At 42.9% G+C, this 17103-nt stretch overlaps 1 protein-coding gene across 4 annotated transcripts in view; it reads left to right on the top strand.

Annotated features, from left to right (window-relative positions):
* cep85 (centrosomal protein 85) overlaps nucleotides 1-17103 on the top strand; it is an 86596-nt gene extending 69493 nt beyond the window's left edge. For all 4 annotated transcript variants that reach the window (XM_043717503.2, XM_043717504.2, XM_043717505.2 and 1 more), the window contains 4 exons: nucleotides 6060-6110; nucleotides 6974-7081; nucleotides 12265-12490; nucleotides 14707-17103. In XM_043717503.2, coding sequence (XP_043573438.2) covers nucleotides 6060-6110; nucleotides 6974-7081; nucleotides 12265-12490; nucleotides 14707-14870 — 549 coding nt within the window. In that variant the 3' untranslated portion in view covers nucleotides 14871-17103. The remainder of the gene's footprint in view (nucleotides 1-6059; nucleotides 6111-6973; nucleotides 7082-12264; nucleotides 12491-14706) is intronic.

The raw sequence follows: 17103 nt of genomic DNA on the forward strand, positions 1-17103 counted from the left end.
CATTAATGGAGATTGTGAAAAGGGATTGGGGATTGGCCTTGTAATGCTATTTTACTTTTACAATGTCCAGCTCTGAGCTTTAAGTTTATAATCTGCACCTCCCTCTTGTTTGTATTCTTAATTTTGATACTAAGAATCGGCCCATTTTGTACACTTAACTAATCTTTTTTACAGGACTTCAAATCAGTGGATGAATTTATTCTCATGATTTTCAGGTTTCAACCAAATAATTCTCATGTTTATTGACCAAGCCTGTACATCATCCTCCACCCACTCGCTCTGAGCTTCTGGGTCCCTGTAGAATAATCAGTCAAATTTGTGACTAGCTAGAAATTACCAGTCAGCTTTATAATGCTATGAACAGAAAAATCTGATTCAAACTGCGAGAAGTTCAGCAAACTCGCAAACTTTTCATGTACCGGTTCTGAGCTTGGATTTTAATATTACTGAGAACAGGCCAGCTTCCACAATACAATTGCTGAGGTTTGGTGCACATCTGTAAATGAGCCTTGATGAGTTTTTACTGTACTCTTTTTTTTTTTTTAAGATCAAATTGGTAAAATATGGAAAAAGACTATTTTTGACATTGCATCTCTTCGATATGAGCAAATAATTCTAATCACCTATCTGTTAGGCTCCTGCATCCATTGAGGAGAAAGTGAGGTCTGCAGTTGCTGGAGATCAGAGCTGAAAATGTGTCGCTGGAGAAGCGCAGCAGGTCAGGCAGCATCCAGGGAACAGGAGAATCGACGTTTCGGGCATAAGCTCTTCTTCAGGAATGAGGAAAGTTTGTCCAGCAGGCTAAGATAAAAGGTAGGGAGGAGGGACTTGGGGGAGGGGCGTCGGAAATGTGATAGGTGGAAAGAGGTCAAGGTGAGAGTGATAGGTCAGACTGGGGTGGGGGCAGAGAAGTCAGGAAGAAGATTGCAGGTTAGGAAGGCGGTGCTGAATTCGATGGATTAGACTGAGATAAGGTGGGGGGAGGGGGGAAAATGAGGAAACTGGTGAAATCCGAGTTCGTCCCTTGTGGTTGGAGGGTTCCTAGGCGGAAGAGGAGGCGCTCTTCCTCCAACCGTCGTGTTGTTGTGGTCTGGCGATGGAGGAGTCCAAAGACCTGCATATCCTTGGTGGAGTGGGAGAGGGAGTTGAAGTGTTGAGCCACAGGGTGGTTGGGTTGGTTGGTCCAGGTGTCCCAGAGGTCTTCTCTGAAACGCTCTGCAAGTAGCCGGCCTGTCTCCCCAATATAGAGGAGGCCACATCAGGTGCAGAGGATGCAATAGATGGTGTGGAGGTGCAGGTGAATCTGTGGCAGATATGGAAGTTTCCTTTGGGGCCTTGGAGGGAGGTGAGGGGGGAGGTGTGGGCGCAAGTCTTGCACCTCCTGCGGTTGCAGGGGAAGGTGCCGGGAGTGGAGGTTGGGTTGGTGGGGGGTGTGGATCTGACGAGGGAGTCACTGAGGGAGTGGTCTTTACGGAATGCTGATAGGGGAGGGAAATATATCCTTGGTGGTGGGGTCCGTTTGGAGGTGGCGGAAATGACGGCGGATGATGCGCTGTACATGGAGATTGGTGGGGTGGTAGGTGAGGACCAGTGGGGTTCTGTCCTGGTGGCGGTTGGAGGGACGGGGTTCAAGGGTGGAGGAGCGGGAAGTGGAAGAGATGCGGTGGAGGGCATCGTCGACCACGTTGGGGGGGGGGAAAATTGCGGTCCTTGAAGGAGGCCATCTGGGTTGTACGTTTTTGGAACTGGTCCTCCTGGGAGCAGATGCGGCGGAGACTAAGGAATTGGGAGAATGGGATGGCGTTTTTACAGGGGGCAGGGTGGGAGGAGGTGTAGTCCAGGTAGCTGTGGGAGTCGGTCGGTTTGTAGTTGATGTCCGTGTTGATTCGGTCGCCTGAGATAGAAATAGAATGGTCAAGGAAGGGGAGGGAGGAATCTGAGACTGTCCAGGTGAATTTGAGGTCGGGGTGAAGGTCTCCTTTCCAATTCTCCTACTTCCTCCAAACGAAAGGAGTAGCCATGGGCACCCGCATGGGCCCCAGCTATGCCTGCCTCTTTGTAGGATATGTGGAACAGTCCATCTTCTGCAACTACACTGGCCCCAACCCCCACCTTTTCCTCCGCTACATCGATGACTGACTGTATCGGCGCTGTCTCGTGCTCCCACGAGGAGGTTGAACAGTTCATCCACTTCACCAACACCTTCCACCCCGACCTCCAATTCACCTGGACAGTCTCAGATTCCTCCCTCCCCTCCTCGACCTTTCTATTTCTATCTCAGGCGACCGAATCAACACGGACATCTACTACAAACCGACCGACTCCCACAGCTACCTGGACTACACCTCCTCCCACCCTGCCCCCTGTAAAAACGGCATCCCATTCTCCCAATTCTTTCATCTCCGCCGCATCTGCTCCCAGGAGGACCAGTTCCAAAAACGTACAACCCAGATGGCCTCCTTCAAGGACCGCAATCCCCCCCCCCCCCCCCCCCCCCAACGTGGTCGACGATGCCCTCCACCGCATCTCTTCCACTTCCTGCTCCTCCGCCCTTGAACCCCGCCCCTCCAACCGCCACCAGGACAGAACCCCACTGGTCCTCACCTACCACTCCACCAATCTCCATGTACAGTGCATCATCCGCCGTCATTTCCGCCACCTCCAAACGGACCCCACCACCAAGGATATATTTCCCTCCCCTCCCCTCCCCTATCAGCATTCCATAAAGACCATTCCCTCCGTGTCTCCCTCGTCAGATCCACACCCTCCACTCCTGGCACCTTCCCCTGCAACCGCAGGAGGTGCAAGACTTGCGCCCACACCTCCCTCCCCCCCCCCCCCCCCCCCCGCCCTCACCTCCCTCCAAGGCCCCAAAGGAAACTTCCATATCCGCCACAGATTCACCTGCACCTCCACACCATCTATTGCATCCTCTGCACCTGATGTGGCCTCCTCTATATTGGGGAGACAGGCCGGCTACTTGCGGAGCGTTTCAGAGAAGACCTCTGGGACACCTGGACCAACCAACCCAACCACCCTGTGGCTCAACACTTCAACTCCCCCTCCCACTCCACCAAGGATATGCAGGTCTTTGGACTCCTCCATCGCCAGACCACAACAACACGACGGTTGGAGGAAGAGCGCCTCCTCTTCCGCCTAGGAACCCTCCAACCACAAGGGACGAACTCGGATTTCACCAGTTTCCTCATTTTCCCCCCTCCCCCCACCTTGTCTCAGTCTAATCCATCGAATTCAACACCGCCTTCCTAACCTGCAATCTTCTTCCTGACTTCTCTGCCCCCACCCCAGTCTGACCTATCACCCTCACCTTGACCTCTTTCCACCTATCACACTTCTGACACACCTCCCCCAAGTCCCTCCTCCCTACCTTTTTAGCTTAGCTTGCTGGACACACTTTCCTCATTCCTGAAGAAGGGCTTATGCCCGAAACGTTGATTCTCCTGTTCCCTGGATGCTGCCTGACCTGCTGCGCTTCTCCAGCAACACATTTTCAGCTCCTGTATCCTTTCACCCTTCTTCCTCTCTCTGATCTACTTATGTTTGTTTGCATAAGTACTACCTCCTGTCGATAAACCCGAAAGTAAAATCCACAGCATCGGTGAAGAAGATTGTCCTGCCCTTGCTTCTAACCCGCATTTAATGTTGAATTAATGACCTTTGATTGTTTACCTCTGCACAATTGGTATGTTTCCTCCTCCTCTTCGTTTTTTTTTTGTAATTTTAAACACTTTTATCACATACTGCTTTTTAATCTGTTGCAACAAATAGAACTTCACCTGTATAGGCATTGTAGCCAATGAGGCAGTATCCTGTTGAATCTATGCTGAATGCTGTATGAAGACTCCATATCCACCTTTTAGTGTGTAGACCAAACTCCTGGCTTTACTGAACTGCTTCCTATTAGATAAGAACAAATAGGATTTAATTAATTTTATAAGTATTGTTGACTCAACATCCTGCCCTTTTTTTTTTTTGTTATCCTGTGTTTCTCCACTGCTCCTTGCAGCACCCAGTTCCTCTGGAATCCCACAGCACCAAGTCTAGTTTCAGTCATGTTATAATTACATAACCAAAATGCCTTTCAGAAATATAGCTAAATTCCAATGACAAAAAAATTAAGACTCAAAGGAAATTTCAACTGACAATCCTCAAAAGTAAATTCTGGTTTAGCCATTCCCTTTTTATAGAGAAGAAAATGCTAAAAGATTTGTACGTGAGTAGCACACGTCTTTGTGGATCAGGTTGCCAATAAATATGTAAAATGTGTATATTTAAAATACCTGTAGTAAGTGGAAGTTGTGCTGTACTAAAGGCCAGAACAAAATAATTATCCAGAAGTGACAAAGGGGACATTACATCAACTGAAAGTGGATAAATCATTAAAAGTTAGATTGCATTTTACTCATTTGTATGGGTAAATGCCACACTCCATCATACTAACAATGCAATTGCAGGGAAAGAAGATAACTGATGATCCACTTTAACACAGTTAGATCAAAGTTGAATTGACAACCTTTCTTAAATTGCTTTAAATATCATTTGTGAACAGAGTTACAATAGCATTTTAGCTAACAGACTCTGACAGTGGAAACATTAGTGAATAGTTGCACGTCAACCTGATTAGGTCACTTATTACCAAAGTTTGCCACTAATAACTTCTTGAGGACACTGTACCTAGTCTGCAGTGGTATGAAAATCTTCCCTGTCTTGTCTTTTGTTTTTAATTGGAAACTTCATCGCTTTGGCTTCAACCTATGCCAGTCCTTTTAAATCCTTAGTTACCCAATCAACATTCTGAATGACTATTCTATTGGGGCACTGAAAAGTGAACCAGTCAGGGCAGTAAAAAGCTGTTGTGCCAGTTTTGTTTTTTTTTGTTTAAGTAGACTTCCTAGCCAGGGCTGTTAGGTTGGCTGGCAGAGACTGGGTGTAGGGAGTTGAGGGCTGGGAAGTCTCACCTGACGTTTCATAGTGGCTTCTCTCCATTCTAGCTTGTACATGTTGTGATTGGGTGGGGAAATCCTGATCCTGGGAGCCAAAAAAAGAATAATTGGAGAACAAATCAGGATGGGTTTGGGCGAGGGATGTGCGTGAAGTGAGGATTGGAGAACAGTAATGTGAAGGTGAGTGAGTTGTAAGGGAAAGCAGGTTGGGAAGAGAGGTTTGTGAGTGGGGGGGAAAGGAGCTGCTCACAACTTTCTGATGGAGTGGGCTGAGGAGAGATGGGGTTCAATTTGTTTTTATGTTGAGTGCTTGGCTGAAACCTACATGCATATAAAAGTAGACTTTCATGTGTTTTCCTTTTTGCAGATTGAACTATATTAGGTAAATTTTGAGAATAACCTTCTAAATGTAACAATGCTGCTTTTATTCCTGCTTGGTTTTTCTGGGATCATGAGTAAATTTGGCTATGTATTTGTTCTTGAGATATGGGTGTTGCTGGAAAGACCAGGTTTTATTGCCCTTTTTTGAAAAGGTTGTAGTGAGTTTAAGTGGGATCAGATTAGAAAATCATTGGTTTGTGATGCACTGCCATTGTCCTTTCCTTCATCTTAAACAGGCATAATTCAGCCAGTTCACATCCTGCTGTCCTTACATGACCACACGAAATGCTGCAGTCACTCTCATGGTGCATTTTAATCTAAATGCATTGATAAAGTCTTGATACTAACAGGGGAAAATAACTGGAAACTTAATGTTTCTATGGACTTGAAGTCTAATTGCACCTCATTTTGAAATTGTCTAAAGTCTTTGACTCATTACAGGTCATTAAATATGCTAGAATTACATGATATCCCAAAAACATTTAAGACTTTTTCTTTCTTTTGTCTTTGGTCACACTCACCTTTAGTGTTTAATAAGTGCTATCTATTATCTTATTCTTATTGTGCAGAAGGCAGGATATTCACAATGTAGTTGGAGAATTCCGTATTCCAGTATTGTGTATACAATTTGTCCTGTGTAAATGATCACAACACTAGAACTAATTAATTATGCTCTTTTCAGATACTATTTCTAATTCTTTGTTCATTCATTAGATCATAGATAAACAACAAAAAAGTATTGAGCAGCTTACCTCACAAATACAGGTAAGGAATTTCTAAAATGTCACCTGTGTAACTTACCTGGGCAAAAGGAAGTGAATGACACTCTCTCTCTCTCTCCTAAGCCCTGCATGTTGTCTTTCATTCCAGACTTTACTGATGGCATGTAAGTGTTGAATCGCTGTGCTGTGCTGTGCTGTGCACACAGTTCCAGCCCAGGTTCTGGTTGATTGTGCTGCAATACAAAACTGACGATCTTTTGGGTATTAGGGTGGTTGATTTAGTAAAGTGGTTTAAGCTATAAGACAGGAGCTCTGGTTACTCTACGCTCTGCCTTGCTTTATTGATCTGGAAGTGCTCAACAATATGAAGGATATGCATGAAAATAAGTAACACTTAAAATTAGGCAATATAACAGGTGATTTTTGCAGGGCTGACCCTTTTGGTACATGCCCTGTATCTGGTCAGAGATGAGTTATGTAGAATGTAAAGTGCAGAACTACCTCCTGTCACACTTTTTCTAACTCAGTCAGCATATCTTTCTACTCCCTTCCCTCATGTATTTATCCAGCTTACTATTAAATGGATCTTTCTTACATCAGAGAACATCTTTTGATATAAGAATCCTTTTCAGTTCACCTTTGAGTTGCATTCAGAATCTTTGGGCTGGAGAGCAAGATTAATCTGCATTCTAAGGCTTAATCATTATTCGATGAACATTGCTGTTAAGCATGTAGTGAGGACAACATTTGGCTTGGTTATGATAGTACCATGCTGGTAAAGCCTGAGAACACCAATTAATTTGGTCACTGTGTCATTGTCCTGCAATTAGTTCTTTTGAGAGAGTGAGGACCAGCTGCGCTGTTGGAGCTTATTGAAGTATTTTAACTTTGTATCAAAATGTATAGGCTCTGGAAGAACGTGTGGCACAAGAAGAAGAAACAAGTCAGGGTCTTCGTGAGGAGCTATCTGGGAAGGAGAATGGATCACAGTTACTGAAGAAGGCCATGAAAGAGGTGAGAACAGGATGAGTTAAAAGCAGCTTTTGCATCCTGCAGGACAAACAATTGCTGCAGTTCCTAAAGTATGGTGACTTCCAAGGATAAAATTGGTCCAACATACTAAAATGGGCCTTTGTAATGACCAATTAATGGATCTTCTAAGCTAGTGGACTTGGCAATTCTAAATGTTTTATATTGTAGCTGTTTGTTCAAAAATAATGCACTTGCAGTCCTTGTACAGATCCTGTGCTTTGAAAGATTTATTAATTTTATTGCCTAGAGAAGACCGCAAGACGTAGTCATAGAGATGTACAACATGGAAACAGACCCTTCGGTCCAATCCGTCCATGCCGACCAGATATCCCAACCCAATCTAGTCCCACCTGCCAGCACCCGGCCCATATCCCTCCAAACCCATCCTATTCATATACCCATCCAAATGCCTTTTAAATGTTGCAATTGTACTATCCTCCACTACATCCTCTGGCAGCTCATTCCATACACGTACCACCCTCTGTGTGAAAAAGTTACCCCTTAGGTCTCTCTTATATCTTTCCCCTCTCACCTTAAACATATGCCCTCTAGTTCTGGATTCCCTGACCCAGGGAAAAGACTTCGCCTATTTATCCTATCCATGCCCCTCATAATTTTGTAAACCTCTATAAGGTCACCCCTCAGCCTCCGACAGTCCAGGGAAAACAGCCCCAGCCTCTCCCCCTAGCTCAGATTCTCCAACCCTGGCAACATCCTTGTAAATCTTTTCTGAACCCTTTCAAGTTTCACTATCTTTCCAATAGGAAGGAGACCAGAATTGCACATAGGAGCAGAAATTAGGCTATTTACCCCATTGAGTTTGCTCTGCCGTTCAGTCATGACTGGTAAGTTTCTCAATCCATTCTCCCGCTTTCTTCCCATAACCTTGATCCCCTTGATACTCAAGAACCTATCTATCTCAGTCTTAAATATACTCAATGAGCTGGTCACCACAGCCTTATGTGGCAATGAATTCCATGGATTCCCCCACTCTCTGGCTGAAGATGTTTCTCCTTATCTCCGTTCTAAAAGGTCTTCCCTTTTACTCTAAGGCTGTGCCCTCCGGTCCTAGTCTCTCGCACCAATGGAAATATCATCCCAACATCCTACTCTGTCCAGGCCATTTAGTATTCTGTATGTTTCAATTAGATTCCCCCTCATCCTTGTAAACTGAGTATAAACCCAGAGTCCTCAAATATTCCTCATGTTAAGCTTTTAATTCCTGGGACCATTCTCATGAAGCTCCTCTGAACATGCTCCAGGGTCAGTACATCCTTCCTGAGATGAGGCCCAAAATTGTACACAATACTCCCAAATGTGATTCTCACCAGAGCTTTATAGAGCCTCCAAGTTCTCTGAAAATAAAATGCAATCATTGCATTTGTTTTCCTAACTACTGACCGAACCTGCAAGTTTACCTTGAAGGAATTCTGGACGAGAACACCTAAGTTTCTTTGCAATTCAGACTTCAGAATTTCTTCCCCGTTTAAAAAATAGTCCATGCCTCTATTCTCCCGACCAAAATGCAAGACCTCTCACTTTCCCACGTTGTACTCCACCTGCCACTTCTTTGCCCACTCTCTTAACTGTCTAAATCCTTCTGTAGCCTCCCTGCCCCCTCAGTGCTATCTGTCCCTCTACCTATCTTTGTATCATCTGCAAACCTAGCCAGATTGCCCTCCGTTCCTTCATCCAGATTGTTAATGTATAAAGTGAGAAGTTGTGGTCCCAATACTGAGCCTTGTGGAACACAGGCTGCCATCCTGAGAAGGACCCTTTTTATCCCCTTTCTGTCAGACAGCCAAGTGTCTCTCCATGCCAGCACCTAGTCTCAGAAACCATAGGTCCCTATCTTACTCAGTGGCCTCCTTGTGGCACCTTGTCAAAGGCTCCTTAAAGTCCAGGTAGATAATACACATTGGCTCTCCCTGGTCTTACCTTGTTACTTCCTCAAAGAATTCTAACAGATTTGTCAGGCATGATCTCTCCTTTTTGATGAAACCATGCACTTCCAAGTATTCAGAAATCCCATCTTTCACAATGAGTTGGGATCATAGAATTACTTTGCATATCCCCAGTCAATATGGTAGTGAAAATGAGTTCTATTTGTTCATGTGGATTTTGACATTCATATCTGATCATTCAGATATAGGAACTAGGAGTGGGAGTAGGCAGTTCAGCCCTTTGTGCTGATTGTGCCATTTAACATGGCTGATTTTATCCTAGTCTCAATGCCACTTTCCTGCCTGCACCCCATTGCCCTTTATCCCACTTTTAATCAGAAACATACACATTTCTTTCTTGAATCGGGTTGATTCTACTTCCACTGCACTCCTGGGGCAGTATGTTCCACAGTTTCAAAACCTTCTGAGAGAAGTAGTTTTTTCCTCATTTCAGTTTTGAATCTATCTCCCCTCACTCTATATCCACCTGAGATCATCCCACAAAGGGGAGCATTTGATCAATGTCTACCTTATCAATCCCTTTTAGCATTTTATATATCTTGATCAGATCCCCATCATGCTTCTGAACTCCAAGTACAAGCCCAAGCTATTCAACAGCTCCTCTTACAACAGCCCTTTCATCCTTCAAATCAATCTGGTCAACCTCTTCTGAATGGCTTCCAGGGCCACTGCACCCTTCAAACTGGACACAATACTCCAGGTTGCACCAATGTCTTTGTATAATTGCAACAAAACTTCTTTACTATTATAATCCAGTCCTTTTGCAATGAATGCCAGGATTATATTTGCCTTGTTATATGCTGCACCTGCATACCCACTTTCTGCGATTCGAGCATAAAGATACCCAGATCCCTCCGCTCTGATACACTTTTTTGATCTGCTTCCCACTTCAATAATAATTTGCTTCTTTATTTGTCCAGCCAAAATAGACAATCCCACACTTATACATGTTAAACTCCATCTGCTAGATTGTGGCCCATTCTCCTATCCTATCAGTACCCATCTGTAAAATGTTTTATCTCCTTAGCACAGCTTACTTTCCCACTTATTTTACTATCATCTGCACATTTTATGTTACACTGTGTGCTTGCTTGCAAATCACTTTTATACACACTTGTAAATAATTGAAGTCAGCAAACTGAACCCTTTGGCACCCTACTGTTTAGAATTTGCCATCCATTAGGACCCATTTATCCTGAGCCTCTGCTTTTTGTCAGCCAGCCAATTCTCTCTACAAGAAAATACTGTGCCCTTTACTACTACCACCACCACCCCACCCCGGGTTCTAACCTTCTGGATCAGTCTTGTGTGGCACCTTGTCAAATGCCTTCTGGAAATCTCGATATACCATATCCACTGGGTCCCAATTATCCACCTTGCTGGTTACACCACCCTCCAAGAATTCCAGGCAACTTTGTCAAGCATGTCTTGACTTTCATGAAACTGTGTTGATAGTAATGAATTGAGCTTTCTTTTTCCAAATTTCAGTTATCTCCTTCTTTATGATAGACTCCAGCAACTTCCCACTATGGAGATCAAACTGGTCTATAGTTTCCCTTTTTTTTTGTTTGCCTATCTTTCCCCTTTTGGGTGTCATGTTCCCAATCCTTTGGTACGATGGTTAAATTGTCATTGCTATTGCTGAATCCTCTACACTCATTGTTCTCTGGTTACCATTGACTAGATACTGAACTCTACCAGTCCTGTGTATACTGTAGTTATAAGAGTAGGTCAGTGACTCCATCCAGGGCAAAAAAGACTACCTGATTTTTGCATCCCATTGACAGTATTTTGTTTTCTTCCTTCATCACTTATGCATCTTGGAAGCAGTGTACATCATCCAAAGTAATTCGCCAGATTCTTCTAATATTATGTTCCAAACCTGTAACCTCTAGCCGTTGGATGTGGGATGACACCACCTGCAAGCTTCCCTCCATGTCACACTTGGACCTGTGTAGCTGTCCCTTTGTTGTTGTTAGGTCACAAACCAGGAACTCCTTACATACAATGGGTGCATGTACACACCATGGACTGCATGATTCTAGGAAGGCAGCTGACTATCACCTTTTCCAGGATAACTTTTTTTAAAAAATGTGCTGACCTAGCCAGTGATGCCTATGTTCAATGTAAGCTTTTTCCTTTTTTAAAAAAAAATGAACATCTTGATCCTTTATATGTGCATGCTGCTGTTAAACAGCAAATTAGTACCTCCTTTGTACTAGCTGTTCTCCATTTTTAAGGGTGGGTGGTATAGCCTGTCATTAGTATGTAACCTTCCATCATTGATCTACATTAATGATGACTTAGTTTCAATGCAATAATTATTCAGGCCTAAGTATAATGTTTTGATAACTTTTTTTTTGCACTGTACACTGAAACAATTAACTTAAATTTGCAGCATTTTATTTTTTTTGAAAGCCCTTCTCAGGTTGATGCTGTCCCATGCACACACACTCCTCTGCTGTCCTTCTGTGCCTTCCACCATTACCCAAACTAGAGGTGGCTATGGCGATAGCTATTGGTATACAGCCACACCCCTTGGGAGACACTCTATCTCTTGGATATAAGTAACTTCTATAATACCAGAAGTAACTGTATCTGCAGTGTATTTCCCTGAATCTAGGTGTAAATTTACACGGTGGAAGTGCCAATTGTGCTATGCCCTCTTATGAAGACAAACGCTACTCGGGTGGAAGGATATCGTTGAGCTGCTTTGACAATTCTGGATCAGTGGTGCTGGAAGAGCACAGCAATTCAGGCAGCATCTGAGGACAGGCAGATTTTGCCTGTCCTCGGATGCTGCCTGAATTGCTGTGCTCTTCCAGCACCACTGATCCAGAATCTGGTTGCCAGCATCTGCAGTCATTGTTTTTACCTGCTTTGACAATTCCCTAGTTTAGCGTGGAACCCTTCAGACAGGTTATCTGGCTGCTGTGTTGGGTACATTAAAGAAAACAAAAAATCAAAACAAAGAGAATAATGTAACCACCCCTGCCCCAAAATTCAAAACTGAGGCTAATGTTACAAAGCGGATTCATCATGTTATGTATAAATGAAAAAGGAGTTGGTGATGGAGGGGAGAGTGCTGGAAAATAACATCATACAATTGTGTGCCACAATTTAAAACAGTTACAGCTCAAGGCTTCACCATTTTTAAAGAGTGCATCAAAATACACCTTGGCACTTTGCTCTGTTTTCCAGCTTTCTGCTCAGAATCAGGAGTTAATTGAAAAGAATTTGACTCTTCAGGAACAGTTGGCACAGCTGGACCAGAGCAAGCAGCTTCCATCTGAAAGCATGCATCTGTTGGGGAGGCTGCAAAGAGAGCTGGCTAGGAGCTTGCATGATCTTCAGGCAATCTGTAACATTCTCACTCAGAGAACCCAAGGCAAAGATCCCAACCTCTCTCTGCTGCTGGGGATCCAGTGTAAGTAACCAGTGTGCCTGCACTCTTGAAATAATCTTTTCTTAATGACAGCACATATGCATCCAAAACAGTGGAGAATAATAGTATTTGGGACTGGATTATTAGTCCAGATAATTTGAGCTGAAAATCCCAGTATGATTATTTTAAAAATCAACAACTGTACTTAAAGTGCCAGAATCAGTAGTCAAAAACTTGTATTTATCCACACTTTGAATGTAATAAAATGTCTAAGGAATCTACACAACTGTTTATCATGCAGTTTGACACCCAGCTACCAAAGGCAATATGAAGGTGGGATAGTCAAAGGTAGGTTTTGAAGAGTGGGAGAGACTTTGAGAGCTGAGATCTTGGCATCTGAGACAATGCAGTTAAAGTAGGGGATGTTGAAGTGGCCAAAGTAGGAAATTGTGGGTATTGAAGGAGATTAAGAGTTGGAGGGGAAAGAGCAGCAAGTGAATTTAAATTGAAGAATCTTAAAAAAAAAAAAAATAAAATAGGTATTTTGCTTAGCTGTATTTCAGTTAGCTTGGTGAGCACTAGAGGTGAAAGGTGAATAGGACTTAGTGATTAGATTAGATTTACTTAGTGTGGAAACAGGCCCTTCGGCCCAACAAGTCCACACCACCCCGCCCAAGCGCAACCCACCCATACCCCTACGTTTACCCCTTACCTAACACTACGTGCAATTTAGTATGGCCAATTCACCTGACCTGCACATCTTTGGACTGTGGGAGGAAACCGGAGCACCCGGAGGAAACCTACGCAGGCATGGGGAGAACGTGCAGACTCCACACAGTTAGTCACCTGAGGTGGGAATTGAACCCGGGTCTCTGGCGCTGTGAGGCAGCAGTGCTAACCACTGTGCCACCGTGCTGCCCACATACAGACACAGAACAGAGCATTCTCAAAATTCTGTAATTTAAAAACCCAGCTTGCTTGGTAATGTTCTTGTCCTGTCAGTGAATATGTTGCACATTTAATACTGTACCATAAGATGGGATTTAAATTGGCTATGATTTTTTTATCTTGTTCTCATGTTCAAATATCCTGAGGACTGCTCTTACTCAGTGACTTCTAGTGGCCACTTGTGGTGCTGGTCCTGCCATACTGGCCCATAGTCTCAGGGTAACTCACTGCCTTCAGGAAAGATGGGAGAAGAAATGTACAATTGCACTTCCCAATGGTTATAATCTAGTTTTAAGGAAAGACAGGTTGGTGGTTCTATCCTCATTTTAGATAATTCAATAAAACTTCCACTTAACATTTCAATGTTTACATATCAACCAGAAAAAAACCCTGCATTCATTTATTGAATCAAAAACTGCCAGTACTTGGAATAGCAGTTGTCCAAATCTAAATTTGATGGATGGCATAAATTTTATGGGGAGCTATTGACACAGTTTGGCAGTGAGATGTCATTCCTTTCAAACACTAGTGAATATATAGTTAACTTGAAGGGATAAAAATCCAATGGAGGAGGGTAATCGAATAGGTGTAGTTCCAATTCCGTTTCTTGCTCAACTCCAGGATCAAGGCTGAAATAAGCTGAGAAGCTGCTCAGGTTGACAAAAGAATATGCTTCAACAATAGTGGATATTGAGCTGTTGTGGAGTGAAGGGAGGTATTTAAAGTTCTGGAGTTTTTTTTTGGAAGGAAATGGAGGACAGGGTGTGATGGAAAGGGCAGCTGGGTGATGTAACAGACCCAACCATTCCTGAAGAAGGGCTTATGCTCGAAACGTCAATTTTCCTGCTCCTCGGATGCTGCCTGGACTGCTGCGCTTTTCCAGCACCACACTTTTTAACTCTGGTCTCCAGAATCTGCAGTCCTCACTTTTTCTCCAACCTGTTGATTGCAAATTCTGTGAAATGTATTTGGGCTGCCTAGGCCTACTGTGTAGATTGGCACTGTTCAGGTGTGGTTGATGAGTTTAAGCAATAGCAATGATGGCCAATTGCAGAATGTTGTTTTGTCTGATTCATTCTGGTTATATTGATCCTGATCTGCAGTACAAGATACTGACAGTGTGCTTGACGTGAAGTTCCTCAACTTTAAGTACAGAATAGATGAGGGAAGAGAGTGGATGATCAAATAATGGAATTTGGTAAGGTAGGAATGGCAGGGTTCTGTTCAGGATAATCCTCTATGGACTGTGGGCAGATTGGTGGTTTCTTGGTCTCTGCTTTATGTTGTTTTGAATTATTTGCTTTCTTCAGCGATGCATTACTCCAGTGCAGAAGAAGGGAACTGGCAGAACACTGAGCTACTGACCAAGAGACTGGCTGAAGTGAGGCAATTGAGCAGAGACATCGATGAGTTGAGGACTAGGATTTCGGATCGATATGCTCAGGACATGGGAGACAACTGCATAACGCAGTAAATGTGTGCACTGGGAGTGGGTGTGGAGGACACTGCACTGGATTTTTGTGTTGGATTTTCTGGTAAATGCCTTTTATTGAATCTAATTCAGAAAAGAAGTTCACAAACTTGCCGCAACTAGGTTTCTTGTAAAGTAGAAACAGGTGATCTAATTTGCAGCTGTGAAACCTGCATCATCTTAACGCATTAAACAGGCAACTGCCTTCCTTTATCTGCACTTCAATAAGTAGTCAAACTTTAAAATAAGTGCTTGTGCACTCACTTTGTGTACTGTAATCTTATTTTTAGTGAAAGTGGCAATGCTGCCAATAATTTGTGTAGTAGCAACGTACTGTGGATGCTGGAGATCTGCACTGAAATTCAAATGCCAGGAGCACTCAGCAGGCCTGACAACATCTGGATTAGGAGAATGGTTAATAGTTGTACAGCACCTTTTCAAAACTAAGGTGTTACCTCTGTCTGTTTCTTCGCAGATGCTCACTGGCCTGCTAAGTGTTTTTCAGCAATTTCTATTTTAATTTTTTTTATATTTGGTGACAGCTCCTAGATTGTTTGAAATTCTGTCTGTTAACTTCCAGCAGAAGTTGAGAAGCAGTGAAAATGTAATCCTAGGGGTGGTTAATCCAGTCTTTTCAGAGGGTTATTATAATTAACCATTTTGAGACAAAGCATGAACTACTTTTGTAGCCAACTCCTATTAATCTTCTCAGGCGTACACTTTTCAGATATAAAGAAATGAGTTGCTTCATCATCAATTTAAGTGTATCAACAGGGCAGATGGAGTTTAGGGTAATACTTCCATTGTTTAACCACTCCAGTCTCATTTAGGAAATTGTGACATTACCTGGAGCATATTCTGGCATTATTCGTGAGACTGAGATACTGAGTGGTATGGTGCAGGCTGGATTGTAATGCATCTGTGTATTTACACTAGCCCACACTGATGTAAACTGTGTAGTCATCCCCAGCTCTTTCATTTTTAATCTTGTATTTTTAAAAGTAGCGAAAGTGGCTTTCATCATCATTAGAATGAAGTATTTTAGCCCTGTAGCATGGACTATTTCCAATATCCAGTGCCTATAGCATCCAATCCCAAGTCAGGACTACATTCTTCCCAGTAGCTTTTTGCCCTTTCCTGTCTGTTTCCTAATTTCTCAATGAAACCTGTTTGACAGTGTTTCCACTTCACATCCACCTCAGGATCCGGGTGAAAATTGGGAGCTTAGGAATTGAATTGAGATAACCGCTCATTGCCAGCCCCTCATAACAAACTAATATTCTAACTTGTGCAGAAAACATGAAATCACAATTATTTTAGGGAATTCTGGACTTTCAGTAGTCCTGACAGTCTCTGAACTGGACCACATGCTGTTCTGTAAAGTTGAGATTTTCAAATTATGCGCTAGCATAGTATGAAAAGAGCATGTCACTGTTGCAGTGCTTGATTGCGCCTCTATTACCATTCACTGTGCAGAGAGAAGCCACTGAAGATAATGCATTTTAACCTTGTGTAAAGTGCATTGAGCAAATCCCATGGGCTAGCAATGATCACTGGTTATTTGTTAGACCAGGAAAAGCTGCACTCCAGATTCTTGCCTGCCTTGGGGAGGGGTGCTAACTGATGCATTTGTTTTTCTGCAGACAAATGAAACTATATAATAATATGCTGTGGATTTGTAACTGTGTAATCTAAAAGATTTAATTTCCATGTCCCTTGTCTGCATTTTCTGACAGTTTTGTTTGTTTTCAGTTGATTTCCAGCATTCAAAGTCTGTTTGAAATCTTGCACTTCTGTACTTTTTAAAGATTAATTGAAAGGAAATACTCATCTTCAAGTAACACTAATCTCTTGCCTTGTCCAGTATCCTGCTCAGTGAAAGGTTTCCTTTTGTATAATGTCTGTTCATTACAAAACTGGTTAGTTTCTGAACTTCTACCCAGCCACGAAATGATTTTATTTCCTCTTTCATAATGAAAATTATGAATACTTCAGGATACTGAATAATTCATGTGAAAAGCATACCCTGTGATTGGAACTACAGCTCAGGATATCTCTAATTTTATCTGAACAGGATCAGTGTGATGGAATGAAACTCGCACTGCCTTGCTTTGCCTTGAAAAGACGTTTGTACTAATTTTATTACAATTTTTGTACATTTTTGATGTAAGAATATTTATAAATTTCATATGTAATTACATTTGTATTTGCAAATAAAATTTTCTATTTAACTGGC

The sequence above is a fragment of the Chiloscyllium plagiosum genome, unplaced genomic scaffold, assembly GCF_037043375.1.
Source record: "Chiloscyllium plagiosum isolate Xiang-an unplaced genomic scaffold, Cpla_swu_hap1 HiC_scaffold_30, whole genome shotgun sequence".
Lineage (NCBI taxonomy): Eukaryota > Metazoa > Chordata > Chondrichthyes > Orectolobiformes > Hemiscylliidae > Chiloscyllium > Chiloscyllium plagiosum.